The 27,870-nt window shown below is 43.8% G+C and overlaps 1 protein-coding gene across 3 annotated transcripts in view; it reads right to left on the reverse strand.

Moving 5' to 3' along the window:
- DCC (DCC netrin 1 receptor) overlaps window positions 1-27,870 on the reverse strand; it is a gene marked incomplete at its 5' end in the record, with an annotated part of 945,448 nt that overhangs the window by 84,702 nt on the left and 832,876 nt on the right. For 2 of the 3 annotated variants that reach the window (XM_083465694.1, XM_083465696.1), the window contains 4 exons: window positions 14,180-14,374; window positions 18,725-18,832; window positions 21,403-21,541; window positions 23,677-23,915. In XM_083465694.1, the coding sequence (XP_083321820.1) occupies window positions 14,180-14,374; window positions 18,725-18,832; window positions 21,403-21,541; window positions 23,677-23,915 (681 nt within the window). The remainder of the gene's footprint in view (window positions 1-14,179; window positions 14,375-18,724; window positions 18,833-21,402; window positions 21,542-23,676; window positions 23,916-27,870) is intronic. The other variant, XM_083465695.1, reaches the window with a different exon arrangement.

A 27,870-nucleotide genomic window follows, 5' to 3' on the forward strand; every position in this document is an offset into this window, starting at 1 on the left:
GGCAATGGTAAGTCTACTAATATCTCTTACTTATGACAACTAATTGACACCTTGCCATACGAAGGTGTCATGTACCATGTCAGACCACTGGGTTCATCTAGCTCAGTACAGTGGTACCTCAGGTTAGGTACTTAATTCGTTCCGGAGGTCCGTTCTTAACCTGAAACTGTTCTTAACCTGAAGCACCACTTTAGGTAATGGGGCCTCCTCCTGCTGCCGCGCCGCTGGAGCCCGATTTCTGTTCTTATCCTGAAGCAAAGTTCTTAACCTGAAGCACTATTTCTGGGTTAGCGGAGTGTGTAACCTGAAGCGTATGTAACCTGAAGCGTATGTAACTCAAGGTACTGCTGTAGTGTCTACTCTGACAGGCAGCAGATCTGCAGGACATTGGATAGGACTCTCTCCCAGCCTGACCTGGAGATGCTGGGGATTGAACCAGGGACCCTCTGCATACAAAGCAGATGCTCTACCACTGAGCTACACCCTTCCCCTACTCCTGAGCTATGCAACAGCACAGGGGACTCTTGGCTTCATATCCCAGCTGTGCGTTTCCTGAGGTTATCTGACTGGCCACTGTAGGAAACAGGATAGTGGACTAGATCAATATTTGCTCTGATCCTGCAGGACTCTGCACAAGTTCATGCAGGTTTTATGGATTTATGTTCTTGCTATTGCACTAATGAACAACGACCCAACAAAATGTGATTGTGAGAAGAATTCTACTAAATATCTCTCTTGGTTTTGGTCATTGAAAATCTTACAGTCCTGCTAGGTAAAGGTAAAGGACCCCTGGATGGTTAAGTCCAGTCAAAGGCGAGTATGGGGTTGCAGCACTCATTTCACTTCCAGGCCGAGGGAGCCAGCGTTTGTCCACAGACTGCTTTCTGAGTCATGTGGTCAGCAGGACTAAACTGCTTCTGGCACAACGGAACACTGTGATGGAAACCAGAGCGCACAGAAATGCCATTTACCTTCCTGCCACAGCAGCACCTATTTATCTACTTGTACTGGCATGCTTTCGAGCTGCTAGGTTACTCTGTCGCAGGGATTTGAACTGCCAACCTGCTGACTGGCAAGCCCAAGAGGATCAGCGGTTTAGACCACAGTGCCACCCGCGTCCCTACAGTCCTGCTAACCCATATTCAGCTCCTCTCCCCAAAATCCAGTTCTTGCTGCAAGGTGAGACCATATCTAGGACAGTATTCCCCAACCTGATGCCCTTCAGATGTTCTGGACTCCAACTCTCATAACTGATCAACAACCATCTGTTCAAAACATCTGCAGGGCACTAGTGTGGAGAAGGCTGAACTTTATAAGGAAGTGTGTAGGAATCTACTGACCCTTTCCCTTCCACATTGAACCAAAGGACAGAAATCCTAGAGCATAATTTTATAATGGGTTTCTTCACAGGTCTATACCTATGATTTATAATTAGGGCATCAAAAACAAATACAGTTTGTCAACATGCCCTGGCCAAAACCTTTATCGCAAGCATTTATGGCATTTGTAACTAAGCTTTTTTTTGCTTTTCATGTCCCTTCCACTGCTGTACTGCTATGAGGATGTAACCCTTGTCATAAATAGCGCCATGAAATATTTCAGGGTTGCTTTGGTCTATGACATTGGTTCCTGCCAAGTTCTCTGTAACTCAGGGACGTAAGTTGGTTTCCCATTCCCACACTTGTCACCCTAGTGAAGCATTAGAGGGCACTGTAAGGCTAAAAATTCTGCCTGATGTTGTCTCTTCAAAAAAGAGAGAGAGGGAGAGAAACACTCCACGATGACAATATCAGCAATTATAGAGCAGTTTTTCAAAAAAGAGAAAAGGATGATTGCAAATTTAACACCGTTGTCGATCATGTCCTGCAGAAAGCCCCAAATAAAGACCTTTCTTGTCTGTGTTAATAGGAGGGTAATGCCGATCAGAATTAACAAGCAAAGAGCAACCTCTCTCTTCCTCCCTCCCTCCCCGACTGACACATATCAGTTCACATAATTTATACATCCTTCAAATTAAGGTTACGGATGCTCTCTCTATGTACTGTGATAGCAACGCATCTCCTAGGCAATTTCCAGAGGGTTAGTCTGTTAGTCAGCTGCCGTGAAAACAACAAAGAGTCTTCTGGCATCTTAAAGAGGAAGCCTTAGACCCCGCTTTAGCAACACTTAGAGCAGACCCACTGAAATAAATGGACTCAAGTTGGTTATGACTTACCCAAGGCCACTGATTTCAACAGGTCTACTCTGAGTATGGCTTAGTCAGATGCAACCCTGGAAGAAAGATGGTGGCATATACCGTATTTTTCTGTGTATAAGATGGCCCCATGTATAAGACGTCCCCTATTTTGGGGGACTCCAAATTAAGAAAACACCCTCTCAGCACAAGCCATGTATAAGAGGAGCCCCAATTTTAAACCTAATTTTTTGGTAGGAAAAAACCCTAGTCTTATACATGGAAGAATACGGTACTTTTATGGAATGTAGTCCATGTCATCGGATGCATGAAGTATGTCCTTTTCATTTGGCAGGTGACACACACCTGGTTAGGAGTGGTGGATTGTCCATAGTGAGGTGAAAAGGAATGAAAGGAAAAAATACAGACTACAGGGGGAACTGTGGGAAAACTGGGTAGAGCTCTTGTTAGCAGGTCCCCTTGATAATACTGGGGTGGGAGCAGTTTGACCACTATACCATATTGCCTTAAAAAATTGCCCCCAAAGTAGACATCATCATTAACATCATCATCATCATTATTATTAGAATTTTTATACCACCCTATACCCAGGGGTTTCAGGGCAGTTTGCAGAATAAAATCAAGATATAAAACCACAAAATACATAATAAAAATAAAAACAACAACCCATTAGCCCCCCCCCCCCAAAAAAAAACAAGGGCAAAAAAACAAGGGCATAGGATGTCAATCAGGGCAACCAAAGGCCTGGTTAAAAAGGAACATTTTTGCCTGGCGCTGAAGGTGTGTAATGAAGGCGCCAGGTGAACTTCCCTGAAAAGAGCATTAACGACTCTTAACGACAGCAATAGGTCTTACAGGAAAAGGCAAGGGGTGAGAAGGTGAAAAATGGCTTATCTCATTATACATGACTAAGCCATTTTTCACCTTCTCACCCCTTGCCTTTTCCTGTAAGACCTATTGCAGTCGTTAAGAGTCGTCAACAGGCTCATCTCAGCTATCTGCCAATCTCCCATTCCCACCACCCTTCTGAGTAATACCCCTCCCCACCTTCTCACTATATAGAAGGATCTGGCAACTTCTGTTTCAGTGTATCTGAAGAAGTGTGCATGCACACGAAAGCTCATACCAAGAACTAACTTAGTTGGTCTTTAAGGTGCTACTGGAAGGAATTTTTTTTTATTTTGGTTACTTATAGGTGTTTATTATTTACAGCAGACTCCACAAGTTACTATATACAGGATACAGACACGGATCTTAACTCTCTCACTGAACAAACTCCAAACAACTCTCAGAACACCACACTGACCAACCAACTATCCAGCAAGGAAGGTCATGAGTCATCATGCCTATGTGGAGACCTTGACCAATAGCAGAGCTGTATCCAAGGTCCCATATGTCTAGGCAGAATAACTCCCTCTGCTCAGTCTTCTTGGCCTTTGGCCAACTTCTTAATTGCTTTGTGGGACGCTGCATCAGATTAGCACGTAGTCAAAAATCCCAACAGTGGATGCCTGCCTGTACCCATTTGCATGAATTGGGACCTACTTGGTTCCTGTCAGTATATGGAAACATCACCACTGCGGACACACAGATTGTTGACATCAAATGATGCACCTATCTGTGGGAAAGAAGAATTTCCCAGGACGTTCACAGGCTGGATAAGTCTCTGTGAAGAGTGTAATCTGAAACCTTCCATTTGCGCATGTTCAGGAAGTTTGTCTGACCTGCTAGAAGAACTGAACTGAAAGGACGTGTGTCAGGGGTTCAGGGACAGAGGCACAGGGGTGGCAGGAGATGGAGAGTGATGGGGATGAATCGCAGGACAGCGAGGAAGAGGATGACAATGACTCAAGGCATTCCATTAATCTTTCCAGTGAATCAGAGGATTCCCAGAAGGGGGCGCCGGTGGTCAAGGCAAGGGGAGCCCCAGGGAAGACGTGTCAGGAGCAGGGGGCCAGTGGGGGATCCCAAAGTGGCAGCTGGGCGTCTGGACCAGCCTCCCCGCCAGAGTGCAGCGAAGGGGGTGGAGGTTCCAGTGTATCAGGAGAGGCAGCTCCGGCAGCAGAAAGGGAAGGGGGGTCGGAGCAAGCCACCCTCCCGGAAGGGGAGGGGAGTAGTGAAGGGAGTAGTGTAACTGTCAAAAGGAAGGTTAGACGCGCGCGCCAAGTTCAAATGTGGAGGCGCGCGGAAGAACAGGGAGCCCGGAGGAGGAGCCAAGTCCCAAAGCCCGCAGGAGGGAGGGAGAGCAGTCTGGGGATTCCACGGCAGGGGAATCCAGGAGGGGCGAAACCCCAGCGGGCAGGAAGACCCTGCGGAAAAGGAAAGAAAGGAAGAGGTGGAGCAGCGTAAGCCTATTAAATTGGTGCAGGGGAGGGACTGATTCAGAGGGGACTTCAACGGTCTAAGCGTAACAGACGTGGGGCTGCGCGCCTTGGTTGTGAAGCAAACAATGAACTGCAATAAACATCTTTGTATATAAGGAGAACTCGGCGTTGGTCTTTTGTGAGCTGAGACCTGAGGCAGCCTTGACAACGTGTTTTTCTCTAGTGCTGTAATGTCAGAAATAAACATCATGTAAATAGATTTCTGACTTATTTTCTTTCCCCTGCGGAAGCAGGAGGGAGGGGTTGTGCATTTTACCCACGCTTGGGAAAATGTCGCCTATCAAAATCTCCCTGGTCTGTCTGGATATCAGCCAGAGGAGGTTACCGGTAAGCAAGCTCCGAGGACAGTGAGAGGGGCCAGCCTCTATGGAGGGGGCTTGCAAACTTGGATGAAAACACACCAGGAAAAGAAGAGACTGAGAGGAGATATGAAAGCCATTTTCAAATATCTTAAGGGCTGTCCCATGGAAGAGGGAGCATGCTTGTTTCCTCCTGCTCTTGAAGGTAGGACTCGGGGCAATGGCTTCAAGTTACAAGAGAGAAGATTCCGACGAAACATTTGGGAAAACTTTCTGACAGTAGGAACTGTTGGGCAGTGGAACAAACTCCCACAAGAGGTGGTAGCCTCTCCTTCCTTAGAGGTTTTTAAGTTGGATGGCTACTTGCCATAGATGCCTTAGCTGAGGTTCCTGTATGGCAGGAGGTTAAGACTATATGACTCTTGGGTTCCTTCCAACTCTAAAATTCTATGATACTGGTCAGGGATTGGACATCATAGGAACGGTGGAGCCAGCCTGACCCTTCCAGAGAAAAAGAAGATAGTTCAGAATGACAACAGGGGTTTGAGGGAGGTCACAGCTCAGAGGCAGATGAGGGGGGAAACTGGGAAATCATGGGAGAGGAGGAAGAACCAGGAAGGCAACAGCTGAGGGACACAGTGTCTTTAGAAAGCATTTCAGACCCACCCTCTCCCAAAACCCAGCGAGCATTGAAAGTAGTAGAACAAAGGGCTTAGAAGCAAAGGGCCCTCAACGTCACCCATAGGGGAGAAGGTGATGAATGAGGAAGTGGGGGAAAGGTGGGGTGGAGAGTCACTTGGGACAACGCCATTATTCCAAGAGTCTGCATCCCCAGGCCTTTCTCTGTGAATATTGAATAAAAAGCAGGTGCTAAGGACTTTTCCTTTTCTTATTCGTTCCTGGCAACCTGCCGTGGGAGTTGGTTCTTCTGACTCATGGCACCATGTGGTGGTGGTGGTGGCCCAAAGGGCCACAATAAATGTGATAATGTGTACCCCTGCAAATCATTGAGTGTGCGTCTAATATTCTGTTACTTTATGAAACTGATGGTTTTGCAAGTTGCCGCCCCACCCATTGGGGCAGAAATACAGCTAATATGTGAATCACAAAGATACAGCTCAAAGCTAGAACATAAGTTGCTACATGGTCCAAATGGCTACACGTAGCACAGGTTCCCAACATGCATGCTAACACAATGTAACAGAACATGGTGGAAATCAGAACTTAATCAGCAGAAATTGCCAATGCTTATTGCACATGTGTATTAAACATGAAATGAGGTAATGGTGTATATGATTGATGAAAATTGAAATGCTTTGTTTGAAATTTTATAAATAGCACTGCCTGGACCACTGGGCAGGGTTGCAGTTTTGCGGAACAATCTGACTGTAACCTATTGCTTTACAATAAACAATGTTGGACTTCTAACTCCTCACGTTTCTGAGTTTTATTGGCACAAACTCAGGAGAGAAGCTATTTTTGGCTTACAACAATGTCACACAAACAGCAACTAACCACATTGTTGGTTGGTTTGTTTATAGGATTTCTTATCTGGCCTTGAATAGGTTCCCTTGGCAGGTTACAACAATATACTAGCATGGTAGTAAAATCAAAATAATTTAGATCAGAAGTATGGGTGGCATCTTTGGCAAATGCCAAGAGCTAATTAATGAGATGACCTCTGCACAGAGAATGCCTTCTGAAGGGCTGACACCCAGGTGAATTTTGGAGGGTGGTGAAACTACCAAGAAACTACCCTTGCCAATCCTAACACCCAAGGAGGTCTGCAGGAATGGAGAAAGTGTTAGGAGCTCAGCCTACACCCGAGTAGGACCCTGGTAGAGACACATGCCCAACTGGCATGTTCCCTTCCTCCTGGTCAACTGTTCAGGAGCTTCAAAACCTTTCTTCAGCCCGAACATCACAGCGACCGATGCCAACAGACACCGGCACACTTAGGGATCTGCAGAGTTTGCGCAGCTTGCGTAACAGACCTCAGCAACTCAGCATTTTGGCTAATCTACTTTATCTACATATAAACACACACGGAGCACAGCAACATGGCTCCCTCTCTCTCTAGCATCAGACAGCAAAGAGGAAGAACAAAGGACAACAGTCCCACTTCACGGAACACAGGAACACAAACATCCTGTCTGTCACTTCCCACTCTGTGGAGTCAAAACATACACTGTCATGTGATAGACAAAAATCCCATGACTGCAGTCATGGAGCAGGAATTCTAACAGAAATAGGGATAGGCATAACATTCAAATTACTGGCAGCAGCATAATATGTGTGAAATTGAAATACAAGTATGTGTGTCTATTGCATACACATATGGAATAAAAGCCCACAGAAGATGAAAGTGTTGTTGTCTTTTAGCAGAGGTTGGACAGCCATTTGTCATCTATGCTTGAGATTCCTGCGTTGTAGTGGGTGCGACTAGATGACCCCCAGGGTCCCTTTCAGCTATATAATTCTATTTTTCTATTATTCCAAGGCAGCAAACTTTCTCTCAGTTTGTGGCTTGGCACAATAAAGGACTTTTAACAAGCCACTGCCTTGCAGTTCCCACTTATAATACAGTTTGCAATTAAGATTCATTTGAAAATGAGGAGTGACACATTAGAAGAAAATTATGCTACAGTTGTGGCACAGCGGAATAGCTCTCATTAGCCCTGCTCTTCCTGAGTTACCTATTTCAGCCACAGGTGAAGGGGAAAGGAAGACTCTTAATGAATTATTTCAGAGACCGAGGGGGTGGTGGTGGGGAATCCCTTCTCTGCGTGACATTAATTCACTTGGCTCTTTTCAACCTGCAATTCTGTAGTAAAGAACCTTCTAGAACATAGCGGCGTAACTTTGGATACTAAAGAAGAACACTGCTGCTGAATATTTACTATTTAATGTTATTAATCTGTCTGCTGTAAGCCTAATGGGACATTGAGAGTGAAATGCTGCCTTCAGAATGATTAAGTACGGATCATTAACTGCAAAGGGAACTTCTGGTGCCACGTTGCATCATTTTTGTAAGCATGTATAAAGAGGGCATTTACTTCATAAAACTTATATGCCACTTGATTGTAAAAAACAACAACCCTCAAAGCCATTTACAAAGAGAACAAAACCATAAAACTATCCATAAAAACAGTTAAAAACAGCTACTTAGAACGTTTTTTTAATATTAAAAAAATCAGCAATAAACAAAAAATGAACTTCAACATTCTACATATTTGAGTAGGGTTGTCTAAACAGAAACATTTTTAACAGCTGCTGAAAGAGTACAGTGAAGGTGCTTGCCTAATGTCAAATGGCAGGGTGTTCCAAAAGGTAGGTGCTTCTAGACTTAAATATTAATTTCTTACAAAGGCAGAATGGATATTATGAGACATGTGAAAAAGTCCCTCAGATCAGAGTGGTTGTGTGGGCATGTGTTGGGGTAATTTCACAGGTAATGTGATCCCGAGTTGTTACGGACGCAGTGTAAGGATGTAAACACCTTGAACTTGGCCCGGAAGAAAATAAGGCATTTTGTGCAGATTTCTGAGCACAGGTATTATACGTGGGCAAGGCTTCACTCTTGTCAGCAATTGTGCTGCAGCATTCTTCACCAACTGCAGCTTCCAGATCAAGCACAAGGGAAGTCCCACATAGATTCCGTGGCAGTAATCCAGTCTTGAAGTAACCAATGAAAGAACTACCGCGGAAAAACTTTCCTTACCCAGGAGTGATTGTTAACTTTGGTACCAACAGAAGTAGGTGAGAGGCACTTCTGGCCACAGAGGTCTCCGACCAAGAAAAGGTGAGCAAAATAATGTACAAAAATGAATTATATCACACAAAACATGACTATGCATTAGATCCAACCAAATCCTACTGACAGGATATCCTCTGGAATTAATGGACCCAAGGTAGCCATATCTGTTGATTTCAATGGATCTACTCTGAGTAAGACTAGCATTGGGCACAATCCTATGTTGGGAGAAATGCACTTGAGGACGTCAAAGATGGAAAATGAGAAGAATGGGATTTTGGACTGGAAAAATGAGAAAAACTGAAATTGGTAGATTCATTTATCCTTAGTCCACATTCAGAAAGAAAGAAAGAAAGAAAGCAAAAAAAAACTTTTCAGTCATGCTAAGTATATAGATACACACATACACACACACACGTAGTATTTCTGCATATTTTAGAGATGGAGGTTGTTCTTTTGATGCTTACATGGTTCCTTATGAAATTAAATGTATTGTGACATCTCTCTTTCTCCATAATAATAATAAATACAATAATTTATTATTTATACCCTGCCCATCTGGTTGGGTTTCCCCAGCCACTCTGGACGGCTTCCAACAAAAGATTAAAAATATATTAAAACATCAGTCATTAAAAGCTTCCCTAAACAGGGCTGCCTTCAGATGTCTTCTAAACATCCGATAGCTGTTTAGGTCTTTCAAGACTGGTGTTATGTGGTCTCGGCGGCCTCTCCCAGTCACCAGTCTAGCTGCCACATTCTGGATTAGTTGTAGTTTCCGGGTCACCTTCAAAGGTAGCCCCACGTAGAGTGCATTGCAGTAGTCCAAGCGGGAGATAACTAGAGCATGCACCACTCTGGCGAGACAGTCCGCGGGCAGGTAGGGTCTCAGCCTGCGTACCAGATGGAGCTCGTAGACATGTACGTGTTTGTATGTGTAGATATAGTTATTGCCAAGAGAGCCTTCTGTGGGACACCAAACACATCTTCTTAATCATTATTAAGGACAAGAATCCAATAACTTTGCATAATTGAGAGTGTGAGCCAGACATCAGAAGCTCTTTGCACCTTACATGTAGAAGCAGATTTATCGGGGGGAAACAGTTTGAATGTTATTGAACATGACATATTTAGGGTGGATAGCATTAAATATTCATGCCAGGGTATTAGACAGTGTCCTCATAGGCTATTAGATGACGGAAGAAAATTATTTTTTTATTTTCAAAAAAATGCATCTCCTCTGATCTAAAATTCATCTCCCCGATGAGCTTGGTGATACCTTGCATAAACGCTACAAAGTAGGTGATTTTGAGTTCAGATCTAGTTAGATATCTGGGTCTCCTTAGCATTTGATGTCTCATTGCTCTGCAGTTATTATACTTAGATGCTGTGACACCTAGTTGGGGAAAAAACCCTTCATTTTAACATGGGTTTTTCCTCTGACACTCATCGCAAGCATGAAAGGAAGCTGGTGCCCATTTAATTTGGTAGATGAGAAGCCATAGCAAAGGAAGTGTTCTCTCGTTGCAATTTATGGTAGTTTAAAAGAAGTGAAAAGCCATCAGAACTGCACTGATTATTTTATGCAAAGAGAAATCTGACTTGGACAGGCGAGGCAAACTCCTGAAAATCCTGGCTGGGATGCGATAAGCTAAGAATGCATGGAGATGAATTGCTTAGAATTGCTTCACCCAGTTCCTGTTAATTCATTACAAACTATTACATAAAGAAGGTCTCCCATGTTCAATTTGATTTCTTGGTAGCTTCTTTTTTTAAAAAAAACAACAACAAACAATAATAAAAATTAAACAAAGAGGTATCAGCCTCTGCAAAAAGAGCAGCCATCTGTCAGAGCAGCTTAGTGCTCTGGGCTTGTAAATTCTCCAAGACAAATTCCAGTGCTTCAAATCAGCCCTAACTTGCTCACTCATTGAGTAGCACAGATGAAGAGACTTGTTTCTGAGAGGTTTCATTGGAAGAGGCAAGCGCCAGGCCATGAGAGATTATTTCTCAGGAGAAACCTGATGTCTGGGCTAGCTCACTGACTCTGCGGACTGAAAGTTGCTAGGAAAAATGGAATGGGCTTGCACGTTCCTAGGGCACGAATCATTTTTCTGGAAAACAAAACAAAGAACTTGATATAATTTGCAGGGGGTCCCTTTTTGATATTGTGGAATGCCCTCCCCCAGAGTAGGGGGTGAAAAAATATATCAATTTGGTTTCTCTCAGATTTTCCAAATTTAAATACAGTTCCTCACAATTCCATATCCATTTGCTTTTTGGGTGGGTGGTGGGGTCCTTATGAAAAATCATCAGCATTCTAGTGTGATAATTTTTCACGATGCAGACCTTCTATGTGATTTTGCCTCATGTACACATTTTTGCAGAGCAATTTTTGGTAACAGAATGCATTTGGGTATATTTCCAATTATATAAGCATTTATATGCACAGTTCATCCTAGCACATGTGTTTTTGTACAGATTACTTGGTGGGAGAAAAGCACTGCATAATTCAGAGAAAGGTCAATGTCAAAGGATGGTTGTGTTTCAGTCTGTGTATTATTTCAGAAGGTGCACAATAGTTAAGATCCATTGACACAATGGCTCACTGAGTGCTCTCACCATCGCTATGGAGCCTTGGTACTCAATGTGAGCAATGAAACATTAAATCAGTGGCTAGAGCCCAGGTGGTGTAAGGCTCAGTCAGAAACTGACCAAACATTTGTGAGGCCTACCTCATCCATCATGTCTATCACATGGTAGTGGTGGCAGCAGTGAATAAATCTTACTTCTCTAACTCCATGGTGTCCACAAGTAGCTGTCTGGCAGAGTTTTTTGCCCTCTGACCCAGAAAGTGTTGCTCTGACACATGGGGGGGGGGGCTGTCTGCTTTAGAAGATCAGAGAAGCGGACACGGAGCAATGGATCCAAAGAAGATTCCACCTAAACATTAGGAAGAACTTCCTGACAGTAAGAGCTGTTTGACAGTGGAATTTGCTGCCAAGGAGTGTGGTGGAGTCTCCTCCTTTGGAAGTCTTTAAGCAGAGGCTTGACAACCATATGTCAGGAGTGCTCTGATGGTGTTTCCTGCTTGGCAGGGGGTTGGACTCGATGGCCCTTGTGGCCTATTCCAACTCTATGATTCTATGATCATCCTTCCCAACTCATGGTATGTGTCAGGAACCATGCTGAGGGGGGCTGCACTGAGAAGGATTGGTGGGAGTCACCCCTGATTCTGAATATTTCTAGGAACAAGAGGACAGTATAGATTTGGAAGAGTGGTTTGCAGAGGGGCATAGTTCAGAAGGCAGAAGCTGGGAAATACTGGATGGGGAACAGCTAGGAGAAGAAACACTGGAAGAGAGAGGGTTAACATATTCACAGTCTCTGGACAGCATTCACCCCCCCCATCCCCAAAGACACGGAGAGCTCAGAAAGTGTTAGAACAGAAAGTGCAGAGAGTACAAACTCAGATTACAAGACGTAGGAGTGACGTAAATTAATAGGGATTGAGGGGGGGAGTAAGCCTTAACTGGGAGCACCACCATTTCTAGGGAGACGTGCTCTTTTCTCTCTCACTGTGATTATTAAAGACTCTAACTGATAAGACGTTCCTTTCATTTGATCGCCTTATTTACGGCCACGGGGGAGGAAGCCGGTTCCCCAAAGCCTGACAGTATGTGATCAGAATGGTGATCCTGGGGTGAGCAGAACTCATCCTTGCTGCCTCCCCCCACCCCAGATGTTTTCTTAATACTCAATGTGAATGCCTTAGATGGGTTGATGCCATTTATCAACACCCTTGTGGAAAGTGGTAGACTTCACTGTGGCCACCAATCCCCACGTCCAGAATGCCACGGAATGGGTAGTACATCAGTGGAAGTAAACCTGCATCCAGGCCACCAAAAGAGTTTCCAGAGGTAAAGGAAGGAAGGCACCAGCCACTGCTAACAGTGGTCTGTGCCTGGAAAAACGAAGAAACGCCACCCCAAAATTATTCTTGGTGCAACTGGGGCCATGAAATTCAGAGGCCATTTTGATGCATGCCCTCCTCACTGCTAGGGTTCTCCGCCATTATTGATCTTCTCCTTTAGGTACTTCCAATAAGCTTGTGAGGAACTCCAGGATTTCCCATGACATGTTTTGAAAAACATACTACTCTATAACTACTCAGGACATAAAGATTATTTGTTTCATGTATGGCAGAGAAAACATTGCCCGCACGACATCTTATAAACCTTGGGTATGTTCATAAAACAATTCTGTTGTGCCTATTACTTTTTAATGCATTTGAAAGATCTCCAAACAAAACAAGAAACGGAGACTGCAATTTTGAACTTCCATTAACCTCAATGAGTGAATCACCGCTAGCTTCTTATTCACAAGAAATCAATACAGAAATGAACAGGCCCCTGGCTGGAGGAAATGTGGGCAAAGGAAATTTCATGTTTGATGCTTCTGTAACTGGCACAAATTTCACTCATCTTTTTCTCAATGACTTTGATGCAATCACAACCGCCGCTCATTATTTTGAGCTACGATTGAGCTACAATTGAACTTCTGTTGTACATGGGACTGCTAGTTTGTTATTATTATTCTTTCCAGTGGCAGAAATCAGTTGTGTCAAAAGTTTTCAGGGGAAGAGCCACAGCTCAATGTCCAGGCATGTGCTCTGCATGGAGGAGGTCCTTGGTTCAATCCCCTGAAAAAAGTTCCTGCCAGAAAACACTGAGAGCCACTGACAGTCAGTGTAGACCAGGCTTCCTCAGCCTCGGCCCTCCAGATGTTTTTGGCCTACAATTCCCATGATCTCTAGCTAGCAGGACCAGTGGTCAGGGATGATGGAAATTATGGTCTCAAAACATCTGGAGGGCCAAGTTTGGGGAAGCCTGGTGTAGACAATACCACTATAGTTGGACCATGATCTGGGCACAGCATAAGGCAGCCACCTATGTTCCGTTGGCTAGTGCAACAAAGTTTATAATGATTGTCAGGGAACTGCCATCAGAGGTGAGAGGGGGAAGGGCAGTTGTGTTATAGGGAACCTCTGAAGATCTTGCGAAGCAGCTCCTCCTCTGGCGAGGAGGAAAGCCCCACCTCCAGTGGGGAGGAGGTGATAGGACCAGGGGATGCTAGGGAGAGCCTCAAAACCGACCCTGAGCAAGCCGGAGAGGAGGAAAGTACCCCTTTGCCAGCGCCCACTCTGTGCAGTAGGTTTCAGTGCAAGGAGGGGAGGAGAAGGCTGGGGGAGGTACAAGGACCGCCTACTCCCAGATTCTGCTAGCGACTGAGCCAGACATGAACTTGCGACACTCTTCACTGTAAATAGTTTGCAATAATAATAAAGCCTAGAAAAGACAGGTCGGAGTCTTGCCTGTTTGCTCTCAAGCAACCACACCATCACCTGACAATGATGATGTTCCTACGTCCATCGTTTTGCCAGAAAGAGCACACAAAAACTGCAACTGATGTCAAAACTCAAAATCCTGCCCTATCCTATGATCCAACTCCTTAACGCATCAATTCACAACAAATAGTTGAAAATCCAAACCTTTAAGAGTCCGGAAGAGAATGGGGTCTGAGAGAGGACCCACTCCTTTGGCGTTGCGGGCTTGTATTCTAAAGTAATACACCGTGTCGAGATTGAGGTCCATGATCTGATGGGTGAGGCGGTCGCCACTGATGGACTCCATGACCCAGTCGTCAATGGGGGAATTCTTGTCCAAGGTGAAGAACAGGATGTAAGCTGCAACACACACAAACACACACTTACATCTCTGAAGATGTAGCCCACATCTCCACACTGACTACAATCTGCGTCATCGGAAGTGGTCCACCTGGTGGGGCAAAGTGCTGGCGAACCACCAGCAGAGTTTCTGAAAGTTACCCAATGGTAGAGGGGAAGAGGACAACGGCATGGTGTGGGTTCAACGGTGGGAGTGGTGGATTGACTCTGCCAGCATGCTGGCACAGTGGTGACTTTCCACTGCCTCATGCCCTCCCTGCAGATAAGTGGCAGTGACTGTACTGATGGGAGAGCCTGGGGCATTGTGCCGCTCCTTCCCACCAGCTGCTACTGTGTGGCATATATTGGGTGAAGTCTGCAATCCATAAATAACAATGATTCATTCCCCTTCCCCTTTTTTATTTTGGTACTATGGGAGCGCACCCACCAGCAGTATTGTTATGCATGTGTACTCAGAGCTAGTTCATACTAATACTACTAGTAATAATTTATTATTTATACCCTGCCCATCTGGCTGGGTTTCCCCGGCAACTCTGGGTGGCTCCCAACAGCATATTAAAAATACAATAAAACACCAGACATTAAAAACTTCCCTAAACAGGGTTGCCTTCAGATGTCTTCTAAGTGTCAGATAGTTGTTTATTTCCTTGACATCTGATGGGAGGGCGTTACACAGGGCGGGCACCACCACCAAGAAGGCCCTCTGCCTGGCTCCCTGTAACCTCACTTCTCACAGTGAGGGAACCGCCAGAAGGCCCTCGGCACTGGACCTCAGTGTTGAATGATGGGGGTGGAGATGCTCCTTCAGGTATACTGGGCTGAGGCCACTGAGAGCTTTAAAGGTCCGCACTAATATTTTGGATTGTGCACTGGAATTGTTATACATGTGTACTCAGAGCTAGTTCATGGGAATGCCTCAGGACTCTGCAAGCTGTTGATGGACTTGAGGTAACAGCAAGTTTATAAAGATTATGTGTTGAGACTTGAATGTGTTAGTGCTGGAGTAAATGTAAGTGGCATTAATGTGGCGCATCATTTCCTGGGTGGTCATGAGAAACATGACAATAAATTCCAGGGAAAGTACGGTAACTCTGTTTGAAAGAAACAAAACTAAGTGTGTAGCTATTCTTTGTCCTTATGCACAATGGTTCTTCTTCTTTTTTTGCCATGAGTAGCCCCCACTCCCCGATATCCCTGGGCCATACCGCATTAGGGTCCATAGCCAGTTGGGAAGATAGAAGATGGCAGGAGACTGCTACCTTGGATAGTTCTTCAATTTGCAGGGTAAAAGGTAAAGGGACCCCTGACCATTTGGTCCAGTTGTGGCCGACTCTGGGGTTGGTGTGCTCATCTCGTTTTATTGGCCGAGGGAGCTGGAATACAGCTTCCAGGTCATGTGGCCAGCATGACTAAGCCGCTTCTGGAGAACCAGAGCAGCGCATGAAAATGCTGTTTACCTTCCCACCGGAGTGGTACCTATTTATCTACTTGCACTTTGACGTGCTTTCGAACTGCTAGGTTGGCAGGAGCAGGGACCAAACAACGGGAGCTCACCCCATCGTGGGGATTCGAACTGCCGACCTTCTGATTGGCAAGTCCTAGGCTCTGTGGTTTAACCCACAGCGCCACCTGCGTCCCCAATTTGCAGGGTATACTGGTAAAATGCAGAAAAGTGGGGAAGCAGCCCTGACTACTGCTTGGGATGTTTACTAGAAATGGGAGGGGGCACTAGGATGGCACCTCACCACCTTGGGCCACCAGGGCTTCCTGAGACCATGTGTTAGGTGCTCAAGTCTGTCTTGCTGGAATCTTGTTATCACTACTTGCATGAGAGCACACCAGAAGGCCCAATGCAGGGCATGTCAATGTGCACGCACAGATCCCACATGCACAGTAAGGCTTCCATTGACTTCAGGAACTTCTGCATCTCAGCATGGTACATCTAGTGGCTTGCTCCTACCTGGCCTCTCAGTATGCAGACTCTTGATGCTCCTGCTGCAAATAGTCTCTGTGCAAAAGAGTGTTCTGGTAGACGCACTAAGCCATAAGGGAAGGGATGCTTGGCAGGTAGAACAGCCACATATTTGCATTTACACAAAGATAGGGAAGGTAGGGAAGGGGAGAATTCTAGAACTCCCCTCCTGTGCATGCCTCTCTCCAGGCAGAGAGAGCAAGTGGGTTACCCAGAAAGCATCTGAATGTGTGTCAGTATATAGTCTCATTTCTGCTCAAACAGATTTCAGTCCTAGCATTTAGATGCAATGGTTTATTATGGGTTTGGGAGAAAGTTCCATTGAACTCAATGAGACTTACAGCATTTCTGAGTAGACACATATAGGAATGCAGTGACAGTGTCTCCTTCCACACACAATGAAGCTGCTGGATTAGGATAATTGATTCCCCCCCCCCCTCTTCTCCAGACATGTAAATATACACTGTGAGCGAAAGGGTTTCAGATCTCTAACTCCATTGTTCCAATCTACGAGGTCATAGTCAGCACATTTCATACGCTGCACAATATTCTTCATCATAATCACATGCTTTGGAGATATTCATTAATAGCCTAAAGGCGTCATTTAAATGCAACATCTCTGGGTTTTCATTTATTTATTTGTTTCTTTTAAAAGCAGCTCTGTTCTATTTTTCATAGCAAATTAGCATTCAAGACTCCTAATGGAGATCTTAATTAGGCAGCGATGTTACGGCAATATTTGCGGGGATAAGGTCTGTCATTGTATACCATTCATTAAGCTCAGAACTTGTCAGTCAGTATTAAAGGGTTTCAGATCATCAGTGCCTTACCTTGCTATTACAAAGTTAAATATCCACCAATAAATCTTACCATAATGTGTCAGGCCAGGCACCCTATCATTATGTACGTTATGTTTTACATTATTGTCAAACAGCCTGCTTATTATTAGCTATCCCTAATTGCCACTGAGCAGAAGACATCGGAAGACCTTTGCTCTGGAGGGCTATGTTCTTGTTAATGCATTCAGTATTTTCTTCCATGAAAAACCAAGGATTCACTTTGTTCCTTTCTCATCAACTCTCCCTTGCACTGAATTAATTACTGGACCCTTTTGCCAGCTGGAATTAAAAAAAAAACCAAACCAACAAAAATAGCGGCTGGAATTTTCTCCCAACTATGGGAGCTCTGCGCAAAACCACTTCCCTATTCTACAGTGTCTAGCTGCACTGGGCTGTATCCGATGAACTTCTACTCAGGGTAGAACCAATGAAATGAATGAACCTACGTTAGTTTTGATGGGTCTGCTCTGTGTAGGAACAGCAGTGGATAGAACCTAGAGCCTGTTCAATTCTCACCTGGATTTGGCAATGATACAGCTGCCCCAGTAAGGTAAGCAAAATGGGCATGTACTCTTATGCTAGTTATGGAGCATATAAGTAGGCAAGGAGAGACTATTTTGATGAGTCAGAGTAGCCTGCTTTCCACAGTGGGCAGCTAAAGGCAGTTCTGTGCATTTCCATATCAGTTTGCTTAAAAAAAAAGAGAGACGTTCTTACGAGAATTCTTCACAATTTTCACACAGATTTCTCCCACTACACATACATTTTTATATGCAACACTTCCTTACATTTTTGCAAAGCTATTTCCCCATAACATAATGAATTGCAATGTTATCTTCACTAATATCTGCATTCATATGCATACTTTACCCAGGTCTATTAATTGATGTGCACATTACTTGGCCAGGGAAGCGCATTGCAAAATTCAGGTATGCATGACTTTCAAAAGATGGCAACGTTTCAATTTGCAATGTGCAAATCAGCTACGTTTGCTTTTAAATGTGGACTGGATTGAATACCTTCCCCATCCTTAGACGCAACAGACTTATCAATAAATACATACTGAGATTGACATGAGCTAGAAATAGACCGATTCTTCCTTAGAAAATATGCCCCCAAACTTGACAGCACTGCCATTTTTGTGGCGTTTCCACTGACAGCAAATTCCATGCCATTTATGGGAGGGGAGGCTACTTGCATATGGAATTTATCTAAATTAGATTCCCACCCGAATTTTGTGGTCCTGTATTTCCAACATGATTCCTGGAGTGAATCTTGAAGAGGGATAGTCTATTTCCTTGCTGACTCTGGGGACACTATTAGAAACTCAGGCTAGAAAAAGAGATCAGGGCAGAAACGTTTGTAGCCTGGAATAGAGGCTTGAGCCCCCAGTGTGTTTATGGAGAGTGATGGTTCTGTTCCACTCATCCCTAACCCCCGAACCCCCATTATTTTGTGGTAGGCTCTGTTTAAAAGCACACAACTCTATGTATTGGGTGTGAAAAGGAAAAGAAGACATAGAAGGGGAGAGGACCTTACCAGTAATTTTCCCGTTGGCTTCTAATGGAGGTTGCCAGCTGACAATGACAGCCCGGGGCTTCCCTTCTCGAGTAATGACTGTCAAATCCTTGGGAGCAGAGGTTGGGGCTTAGGAGAAGGCAAAAAACAACAACAGACAAATGTTTAAGGTGATATATTGGAAAAGAAAGCTAAACAACACTGGGCACAGTGCGCAACAAAGGTACTGATAATCAGGGCCAGAACTGTCATTTAGGCAGAGTGAGGTATAGTAGCAGCCAATTCATTCAGGCATATCATAGAATTGTCGAGTTGGAAGGGACCCTGAGGGTTATCTAGGCCAACCCCCTGCAATGCAATGTTGCCAACCTTTATGCCATACACTTCTTAAATGTGAGGGGCTTCTGAAGGTAGGCAAGGCCAGAGGAGTCATTTGGACACTTGAAAAAACCATCCCACAGGGGCCTCTTCCCCCTCCCTCCTACAAAAAATACTACAACAATAAATTAAATAGCTAATGATTAGTTGCCCTTTCATGACATCCAAGACCAGCTTCTGGGTGACTGTCTTCTTGGCTGTCTGACCAAGGACGATACACTTGGCAGGATAAAGGCAGAAAACATCCTTCTTTGATCCCTGCTCTTCTCTTTCCTCTATCTTTTCCCTTGTCTTTTCCACATACCCCTTTCTCTCCCCAGAGAGCTAGGCAAAAGAGAGAGGGAATGGAGCTATTGCTCAACAACAATACAGGGACAAACTGTACCTTAAAGGAAAATTTAGGAGGCTGACAATGGAGACTTGCTGATTCTCAGCACCTAATTAAGCCTGCTGAAACTAATAACACGTGGTTGAAAATCTTATTTTAAAAGGGAAATTAACAGAGCTTCTGAAAACATTCACCCATTTCTCCATACTGATGTCAGGATGTAGTCAAAGGTTGGCTCTGTATACCCTACACATGAAGGAGGTTGCATGAGAAGAAGAGGAGGAGGAGGAGGAGGAGGAGGAGGAGGAGGAGTTTGGACTTGGTATCCAGCCTTTCACTCCCCTTAAGGAGTCTCAAAGCGGCTAACATTCTCCTTTCCCTTCCTCCCCCACAACAAACACTCTGTGAGGTGAGTGGGGCTGAGAGACTTCAAAGAAGTGTGACTAGCCCAAGGTCACCCAGCAGCTGCATGTGGAAGAGCAGGGAAGTGAACCCAGTTCACTGGATTACGAGTCCACCACTCTTAACCACTACACCACACTAGCTCTCATGACTGTGACTGTAAGCACAGTTCCAAACCACTGTCCCCAGGCTGACATCAACACGTTGTGCAGAACATCTGAAAAAGGGCCATCTCCAGGAATGTATGATTGGGGACCCTAGTTGTGCAAGGTCCCTAACAGTGGAGGAAGTCTAAATTTAAAGAGAAGTTATGGCTCTAGACTTCCCTTTTAGAGATTGCCTTGAGTTTGCAGACTCCAAGGGATGATTCAGAGGCTGAGCGCAGAACTGCCAGCTGTGGTTCATCTATCCCCTCCATTTGTTGGGCGTATTAATAGGAAATGAGTGTGTAAAAGAGCCATTGTGAGGCACTGGTATTTGTTATATGACCTCTGATTGGTGGAGATCCAGGACTCATGAATGAACCAGGAATGAGGGAGGGGATATGGTCATGCTGACATTGAAAGTGTAATAGCTAGGGGGTAAACAATGGCAACAAGAAGGGCTTGAACACAAAGTGAAAATATACACGCAAAGTACTGTTTGAGAATATTCTGCGCTTACCTACTGTGAAATCAATATTCCCAGCTTCAAAACAGAAACCCCAAAGCAATACATTAAACTGTTGTATATGCAGCACCAATCTAAATAAATGTGATTTATTTAGGTTTGGATGTTGCCCAATATGATTAATATTTATAATATTTATAACCTACCCTTCGCCAAAGCTATCTTGGAACAATAAAATTCAGTTTAAAACACAACAATTCCTGTACAATAGATAAAGACAGCAGCTGAAAAAATAAATGCAATCAGCAGTCATTAAACTATCGTCAGGCTGCAGAGTGGTTATCTGAAATGACAGCTAAGAACCTGCAAGTGCCTGAATATATATGCAAATAATTCAAAACACTGAGGAAGTTATATAAGAACAGCTCAAGACGTTGTACTCTTCATGGTTGCCTTTTCCCACTGATTTTTGCATGTAGTTAGAATAGAGAGGGATAATACGGTTTCAAAACAAAACTTTGCCTTCTTACATCCATGCTTGGATGCAATCAGACTACTTGAGCACTTGACAAATTAGCACAGAACACAGACTTCTCTCTTTCTAATAATAAAAGAGGATTTCTACACATGTTTTCATCTGATCTCGAGCTCTTTTGAAAAATGAATTGCAATGATGCCTCATCATTAGCAGGAAAGGTCTTTGAAGTTCACTGCATTTATGCAGCGTAGTATTGTAAATACTCCATTTATTAAAGTGCAGCAACTCTGGATTGGAGCCAAAAAGCAGCTGCTAGGTGATGGGCCTGTTTTGCCGTGCTTCCCCCTAGAATGTGTCGTGCTTTCCGCAACAACACAGTAAAATGTGGCCAAAGGAAAATGCAATCTGTGTTAGCGGCGGAAGTGGATGGTTGTGGTGGAAGCCATTAAAGTAAACTTGCCAATATTTGAAAACACCGGGGGAAGAAACCTAACAGAGACATACCTGCCTCGTAAGTAGTAGCGTGAGCTGTCATACTCCATGTGCTTGACCTTCGACCTTTCGTGACCATGACTGAGAACTCATACATGGTATTTGGCTTCAGTCCCGATACGGTGTGACTCAAGGCTGTTGTGTCTGCGGACTATAAAGGGGGGAGGGACAGAAAATATAGGTAAAAAGGACAATCATGCTACATTCCTGATGGAAAACCAACTTTGAGAATGATCTTCTGAGGCTAGTTGCTCATTCAGGGACACTGATTTGTCTCCCATTCTTCATATTGTTCCTCAAAACCTTCCATTCTCACAAACCTATTGATCAATCCCCCCCCCCCAATTCGTTATTCCTCAGATACAATTATTTGTAACTGTCTTTGTAATGTCCATCTCTTTTTACTCTGGGACTCTCTTCTCTTCAACTGTATCCCATCCCTTGGTTGTTTCCCACCCATCAAACTTTGACATTGCATTGCATGCTCCCCGGGGACCATAAATGCTAAGAAATTCAGGAAAAATGGAAGGACAATTAAAAAGCCCCTCACCCAACTTCCTAGCCTGAAAATGGACTTGTAAACATGGGGGAGGAGACATTTCAGTTCAGCTCTACACTGGTGCACCCCAGGGACCAACTTTTTCCCCACCACAGGTTGTGAAAAAGCAGTGTCCTAGCCTATTCAAGCTGGGTTGGGACATTGCATGCCCTTTATGGGACAAACAAGTTTTTAAAAATGTTACTGAACTACTTTGGTTTGCATTACTTTTTTGATATTATATTAAACCCTACCTGGGACCTATAACATTCACTTTATTGAAGAAGTTGTTCCTTTAAAAAACACACACACACACACACATAATAATGCTTATTTACCTGTCCTTTGCAACAAGGACATTCTGAGCCGCATTCCTACATATTTAATCAGGTGATCGAAAACACCTCTGCTGCCTCTTGGGTAAATATGTACTGATGCTCTTATAAAAAGTTTTGATGTTAATACCTTGTGCTTGTTTGTGCTTTGGCTTGGTTAAGTGTGTGCTTTTGATCACGCGTTTTATGGAGGCCAATGCATTATTCATCTTGTTGATGGAAGTGTGCAAAGAACAGGCAAACAGAAGGGTCCTAATAGGTATATTGGGACTTTGGTAATACGATATTTCTCCTCATCTATCTCTTGTTTAAGGTTGCATTAAGGACCCACTTGAGAATGGCAAGTTTTTATCTTGAAATGTGAAAATGAGCAGCAGAACCAGAGGAAGCCAGCTGTGAGAATCATGGACTATTCTGCAACTTGAGAGCATTAAAGAACAACTCAGGAAGGGATGTAGCCTTTGGAAGAGTATCTGCTTCGCATGCAGAAGTTCTCAGGTTTAATCCCCAGAATCTAGGTTCAGCTATGTCTCCTCCATGAAACCCTGGAAAGCTGATGCCAATCAGTGTAGAAAATACTGAGTTAGGCAGACCAATGACCTGCCTTGGTAGAAGGTGGCTTCCTATGTTCCCATGTACGCAGCTTAGTTCCCACATTTTCCATTGCTCTTGAGGATTCAGTGACCCTCTTCACAAGTGGGCAGGGGTCAAGTGTGCCAACTCTTAGGGGCAGAAGTGTCTTTGGCCCCCTCAGTATTGAGGGGCAGGAGGAGGCCAAGTATGGAGTCAAGTGCAGAGCGCTTCAGTGGCTGGCTCCTCCTGACCGCAAGAGAGAAAGCCATGCTGTGGTAGGCTCCATGCTTGTCCTCCTCCCGATGATGCAGCGCTGTGCACAATGCATGCTGGGCACATGACATCATGGGTGCATGGCGCACAATGCACACATCTTGTGTGCTGCCCCCCAATCTTGGCCGCAAGACAGAGCCTCTGGTGGGGTGCGTTGTGTAGACAGTTTTGTTTATGAAAGTGGAAATGGAAGCTGAAATTATCTCAGAGTGCTTAGCTATAAATATTCTGGTCCCTGTGGGTGTGAAGATAGGTTTGAAAATTAGTGGTCAATGCCTCATGAGGCTCCCATTCTCAAGCAATCCTTCACAACAGCAGTGAAGAATCTCTACACATTGTTGGGTTACAGATTCCATCATTCCTGCTGCTTGGAGCTAATGGAAGCTGGAGTTCAATATGTTTGGAGCACAACAAGTTCCCCATTTCTGCCCAGCAGTATGAAAACATGTTTTCTGGAACTGTGGGGTATGTGGAGCCCAGCTCATGCCATGCCCATCTAGATTATTTTTTGAGCAAATGTTGGGATTTAGAAAGAGAAGCCCGTTCATTACTACATCGAAACTTCACCTTGTATTTTGCACTTGTAGAGTAGCTGGTTCTCCATCGGACCGTGTAAAACCGAACCTCTGTTGTCTTTTGATTCTTGGGGACAGAGTTGTCTGCCCAGCTGACCCTCACGGCGTCGTGGGTTAACGCGACAGCCTGGACACCTACTGGTGGGAGCATGGGGGTGGAGATATCTGGGACTGAGGTAGGGAAATCATCAAGCAAAGGATAAAAATCAACTTCTAATGGGTCAATGGGATCTGGGTCAGAAAAGCCACCAGAAAAAAACGAGCATACCACAAATTAAAATAAAGAACAGCATCGTCAAAGAAACAAATAAATAAACAGCCACCAGTGAGATACACATCACAATGGGTTAAATGTATGGCAATAAAGATGATGGGAGGAGAATATAGGAACAGGAGAAAAACAAACAAACAGCCATTAATTGAAAAATACATGAGCAACAAGTTAACTCACATTAATTTGTCAAGAGCAAACCAACATTAAAGGCATAATCATATGCATTCTCATTACACTATTTTGTTTCTTTTCTCCCAGTGAAGTTGAAATACTTGGTGTGTTTTCAGAATGATCCACAAGCCTTTTCAAGGAAACACATAATCGATGCGTTATTTTTTAATTCCCTACAATGTCCTAAAGCAGAAGTTATTTGAAAGCCTTGTTTTGTAAATGCAGTGCATGTTAGAGTTACCTGTATTACTGCCACTCTTTCAGAATTGCTCGATAATTTGTTCTCTGAACATTGTACCATCTGCTTAACATTTTGTTTTCAGGGAAGTCAGAACAGTATGGGCTTATGTGTAGGGGGTTAGTCCTGAGCCAAAACTATTTGTCTTGCTTTTCCTCATTATTGTGAGCATTGGAATGCGCTTCTCTTTATGACTACTTTCAGGGCTCATTGAAAATATCTGCTGTGTTGTGATGCTCTTCTCCTCTGTGATGTTTTTGTTGCTCCTTGTCCTCACCCACCAGCCTCTACTGCATTCAAATAATTCCGTAGTGATTCTGTAATGATTCCAGCGATTTTGCTTACAGCATCACGAGACTACATTTGGTGAGATAGGATAAATGATATTTATAAACAGAACAATGTGACCTCACGCAGAAAATTAAATTGTAAATAAGGTCCATTGGTCAGTGAGGACAAGTTAAAAATAAGAAAATGGTGCTGAGAAGCAACAACAGCTGGGACAGCAGGATGAAACCAGGATCAAACATTCATACTAAATTATATCCCAAGCTGTGCAAGTCATGTTTTGCTTGGGACTTCACCTTCCTCTTCTCTCCCCAAGCCTTCCAAATCTCCTCCAGAGGGTCCCACAACCTTTCTGAAAGTGCAGTAGAGAGCTGCAGCAGAGAGGAGGAGAATATTCCACGGCAGGAGTGGAAATCTGTTGTGGAATGTCAGTGTGGGATACAACCCAATCCAAATTTTCAGAAAAGGTAAGTAAAGCTGTGTGTATTTTGGGGGAAATGTATTTGCCTCTGTTGAATGTGTAAATTGTGGGGAGGGTTAGGGAATATGCAGCTAATTGCGGTGGTGATCCATTTTTGTTAGTTTGATGCTGTTAAAAATGATTCACGGCTACGGATGGATAATTGATTTGTTCAGAATCGTGTCTGTCTACTGCTTGAGGACTAAACAGCACTGCTTCTTCTGGGCCTCACCTGAGCCTTTTGCCTTTACAATGTACTATGTGGCATGACAATCTCTAGGCCATGGAAGCAGACATTTTGAAGGCACAAATTGACACATTCCAACAACCTCTAGAGTACATTCTGGGGTTTTGTCAACACACTTCAGAATATATAAAAAGCATAGCATTTCAAACATTTTCTGAATTTGGCAGATTTGGATTACAGTTTTGAAGCTCCCTTGAGTTCTCTGCTTTTTGATGCATGTTTTATGAAATGGTGGAGATTACACCACACCTTGAGTCAGCATCAATCTTTGGCTTCTGTTGTCTCCTTGACACTTTTCCTTTTTCACATGCCAGATGAGAAGATCAAAAGTCCCCAGTTCTGCTTTTTTAAATGAACCTCAATTTAGAAACCACAATTTCCTGTGATGGCTTAACTCTGGAGATTGTGGTTTGTTTATCAAATGATGCTTTCAGAACACTACATTTTGATCCTGGCTAGATTTCGCTAACCACAGTTACCTGCATTTGGATGTGATAGAGCACTGTGGTTAGTTTACAACCAGAGGTAAGGAAGAAGGGGAGAGGGAAGTATACAAGCCTGAGAGCTTGGTTTCCTATTACATCAAATCCCATCACACCTGAACTAGGCTAATGAATTTTATGTTAGCAAACTCATTATACTATTCTGGGTGAAGTGGATAAGGAGTCATACTTGTAGAAGTCAAATCAAAGTATCAGTATCTGTGAAATTTCCTAGTTGAGTATTAGATCATTTCCTCTGTGTCTGTCTATCTAGCTGTATGTCTTTTTTAAAAAGTACATTTTATAAAAGCAATTAGTTCTGCAAATTTTCCAAACAATTATCAAGCAGTACAGCAGTGTTTTGAATAAAAACAAAAACACCCAAGAGAAAAATGCTATCGGAAATTTATGCAGAACCATAAATTTGGGCAGAGTGGGTATATTACTGTGGGGGTCCCCTCCCCACTTTTTCATCCTTGAGGACTACCTTATGAAACTTCAGTACAGAACAGAACATGCCAAATTTTCATTTGTGCATGAAATTCAAGTAGACTATGCAACGTGATTTATGCCTCTGTTGGAGAATAATGGAGAATATTACCCATTTGTTCTTAGAGCTTTCAAGTTCCACTTGTAAACCAAACATCCATTCTCCCACCCTCAAAAATGAAGTAATAGAAAAATTTATAGATGCAATATTGCAAGTTTCCATGGCTCTAGCCAAAAGGTAATGTGTGTTGTACATTAAATATATGAAACACTTTACATCTTCCTTTTACATTTTATCTGCCTTGGGAGATCTAGCAATTTGAAGGCCTCTTGCATATGACACAGTGAAAATAATAATAATCCAGTCTAGCAATATTAGTGGTTGGAGTCCATTGGGATGATTTGGATTTTGAGCTATTGCATTGCTAAGCAGCAAAACCAGAGGCATCTTAGTAATCTAATCCATTGGCATAGGAGCCAACTGCTAGGGGCCAAGGTCCCCTCACCCCCCATAAAATATTTGAGGGGGCCAGGGTCCCCCAAAGTGGATGAGCATTGCCATTCAAATGCTGTGTGGTTATGTAGGGCGGGGCTTACATGGATCCCCAATATTTTATTCAAGTTGGCACCTATGTCCACTGGTGTTTGAAAAAAGAGGACCCTAAAAACTTGAACTACTTCCTTCCCCAGAATATTGTCACTTGTTGATGTTGGCAGATTGACAGCTGACATTTAGTAATTGCATGCTCTCAGTGAAAGAAAATGGAGCATGTTTTCTCGTTTTGTTTGTTGTTTGGACCACACACATTTTCACACCAGAGCCAGTGCTTGGGGCTTGCATGATTAGTCATTGGCCAAGGGCTCGAGTTTCACCAGGGAACCAGCTCAGCTTCTTGTTTCCTGGGGAAATGGAGGCAGTGAAAGTCTCTCTGGTATGGCCTGTGTCTTCCCTGGGTTCTCACTGTTTTGTGGTACAATTATGTTCCTCCAGAGTCATCCGTATCATATTGAGGATTTGCAGGGAATGGGTTTGCAGGAGACTCTGCACTCCATACTTAAGGGAGCTTTCTCCATTTTTATACCCAGTCACTTTTAAGGAAGTGCACTAGTGATCTCTTGCCAAAGGGCCCCTGAATCCTTAAGCGAGGCCTCCTTTGCATCCACACATGGCTGTCAATTTCTTAATTATTGCTTGGGATCAGCCAGTCTGGAAAACACATCCTTTGACCTTGAAGCCATTCCTTTTGTTTTCAGATGTGCAAAAGTAGGCTATGTTCACTCTGTGACAATTTACCCTCACCATCAACCCTCTTTAGTAGGTTAAACCAAGAGAGGTAATTGTTCAAAATCACCTAATGAGCTTTTGCATTTGAATGGAGATTTGATCTAACCACACTGTCTCTCAGTGGGCCACAGTTACAGGAAAAATTGGCCCATTCAGGGTGGGGAGGGTAAGACATTATTTATACTGAGAGCTTCTATTTTTTTGCTGCTACTCTCAGTGTTGCAAAAATGAGTCCTGATGTTGATGCTGAAT

This window comes from Podarcis liolepis, assembly GCF_965112155.1.
Source record: "Podarcis liolepis genome assembly, chromosome: 11".
Classification (NCBI taxonomy): Eukaryota; Metazoa; Chordata; class Lepidosauria; order Squamata; family Lacertidae; genus Podarcis; species Podarcis liolepis.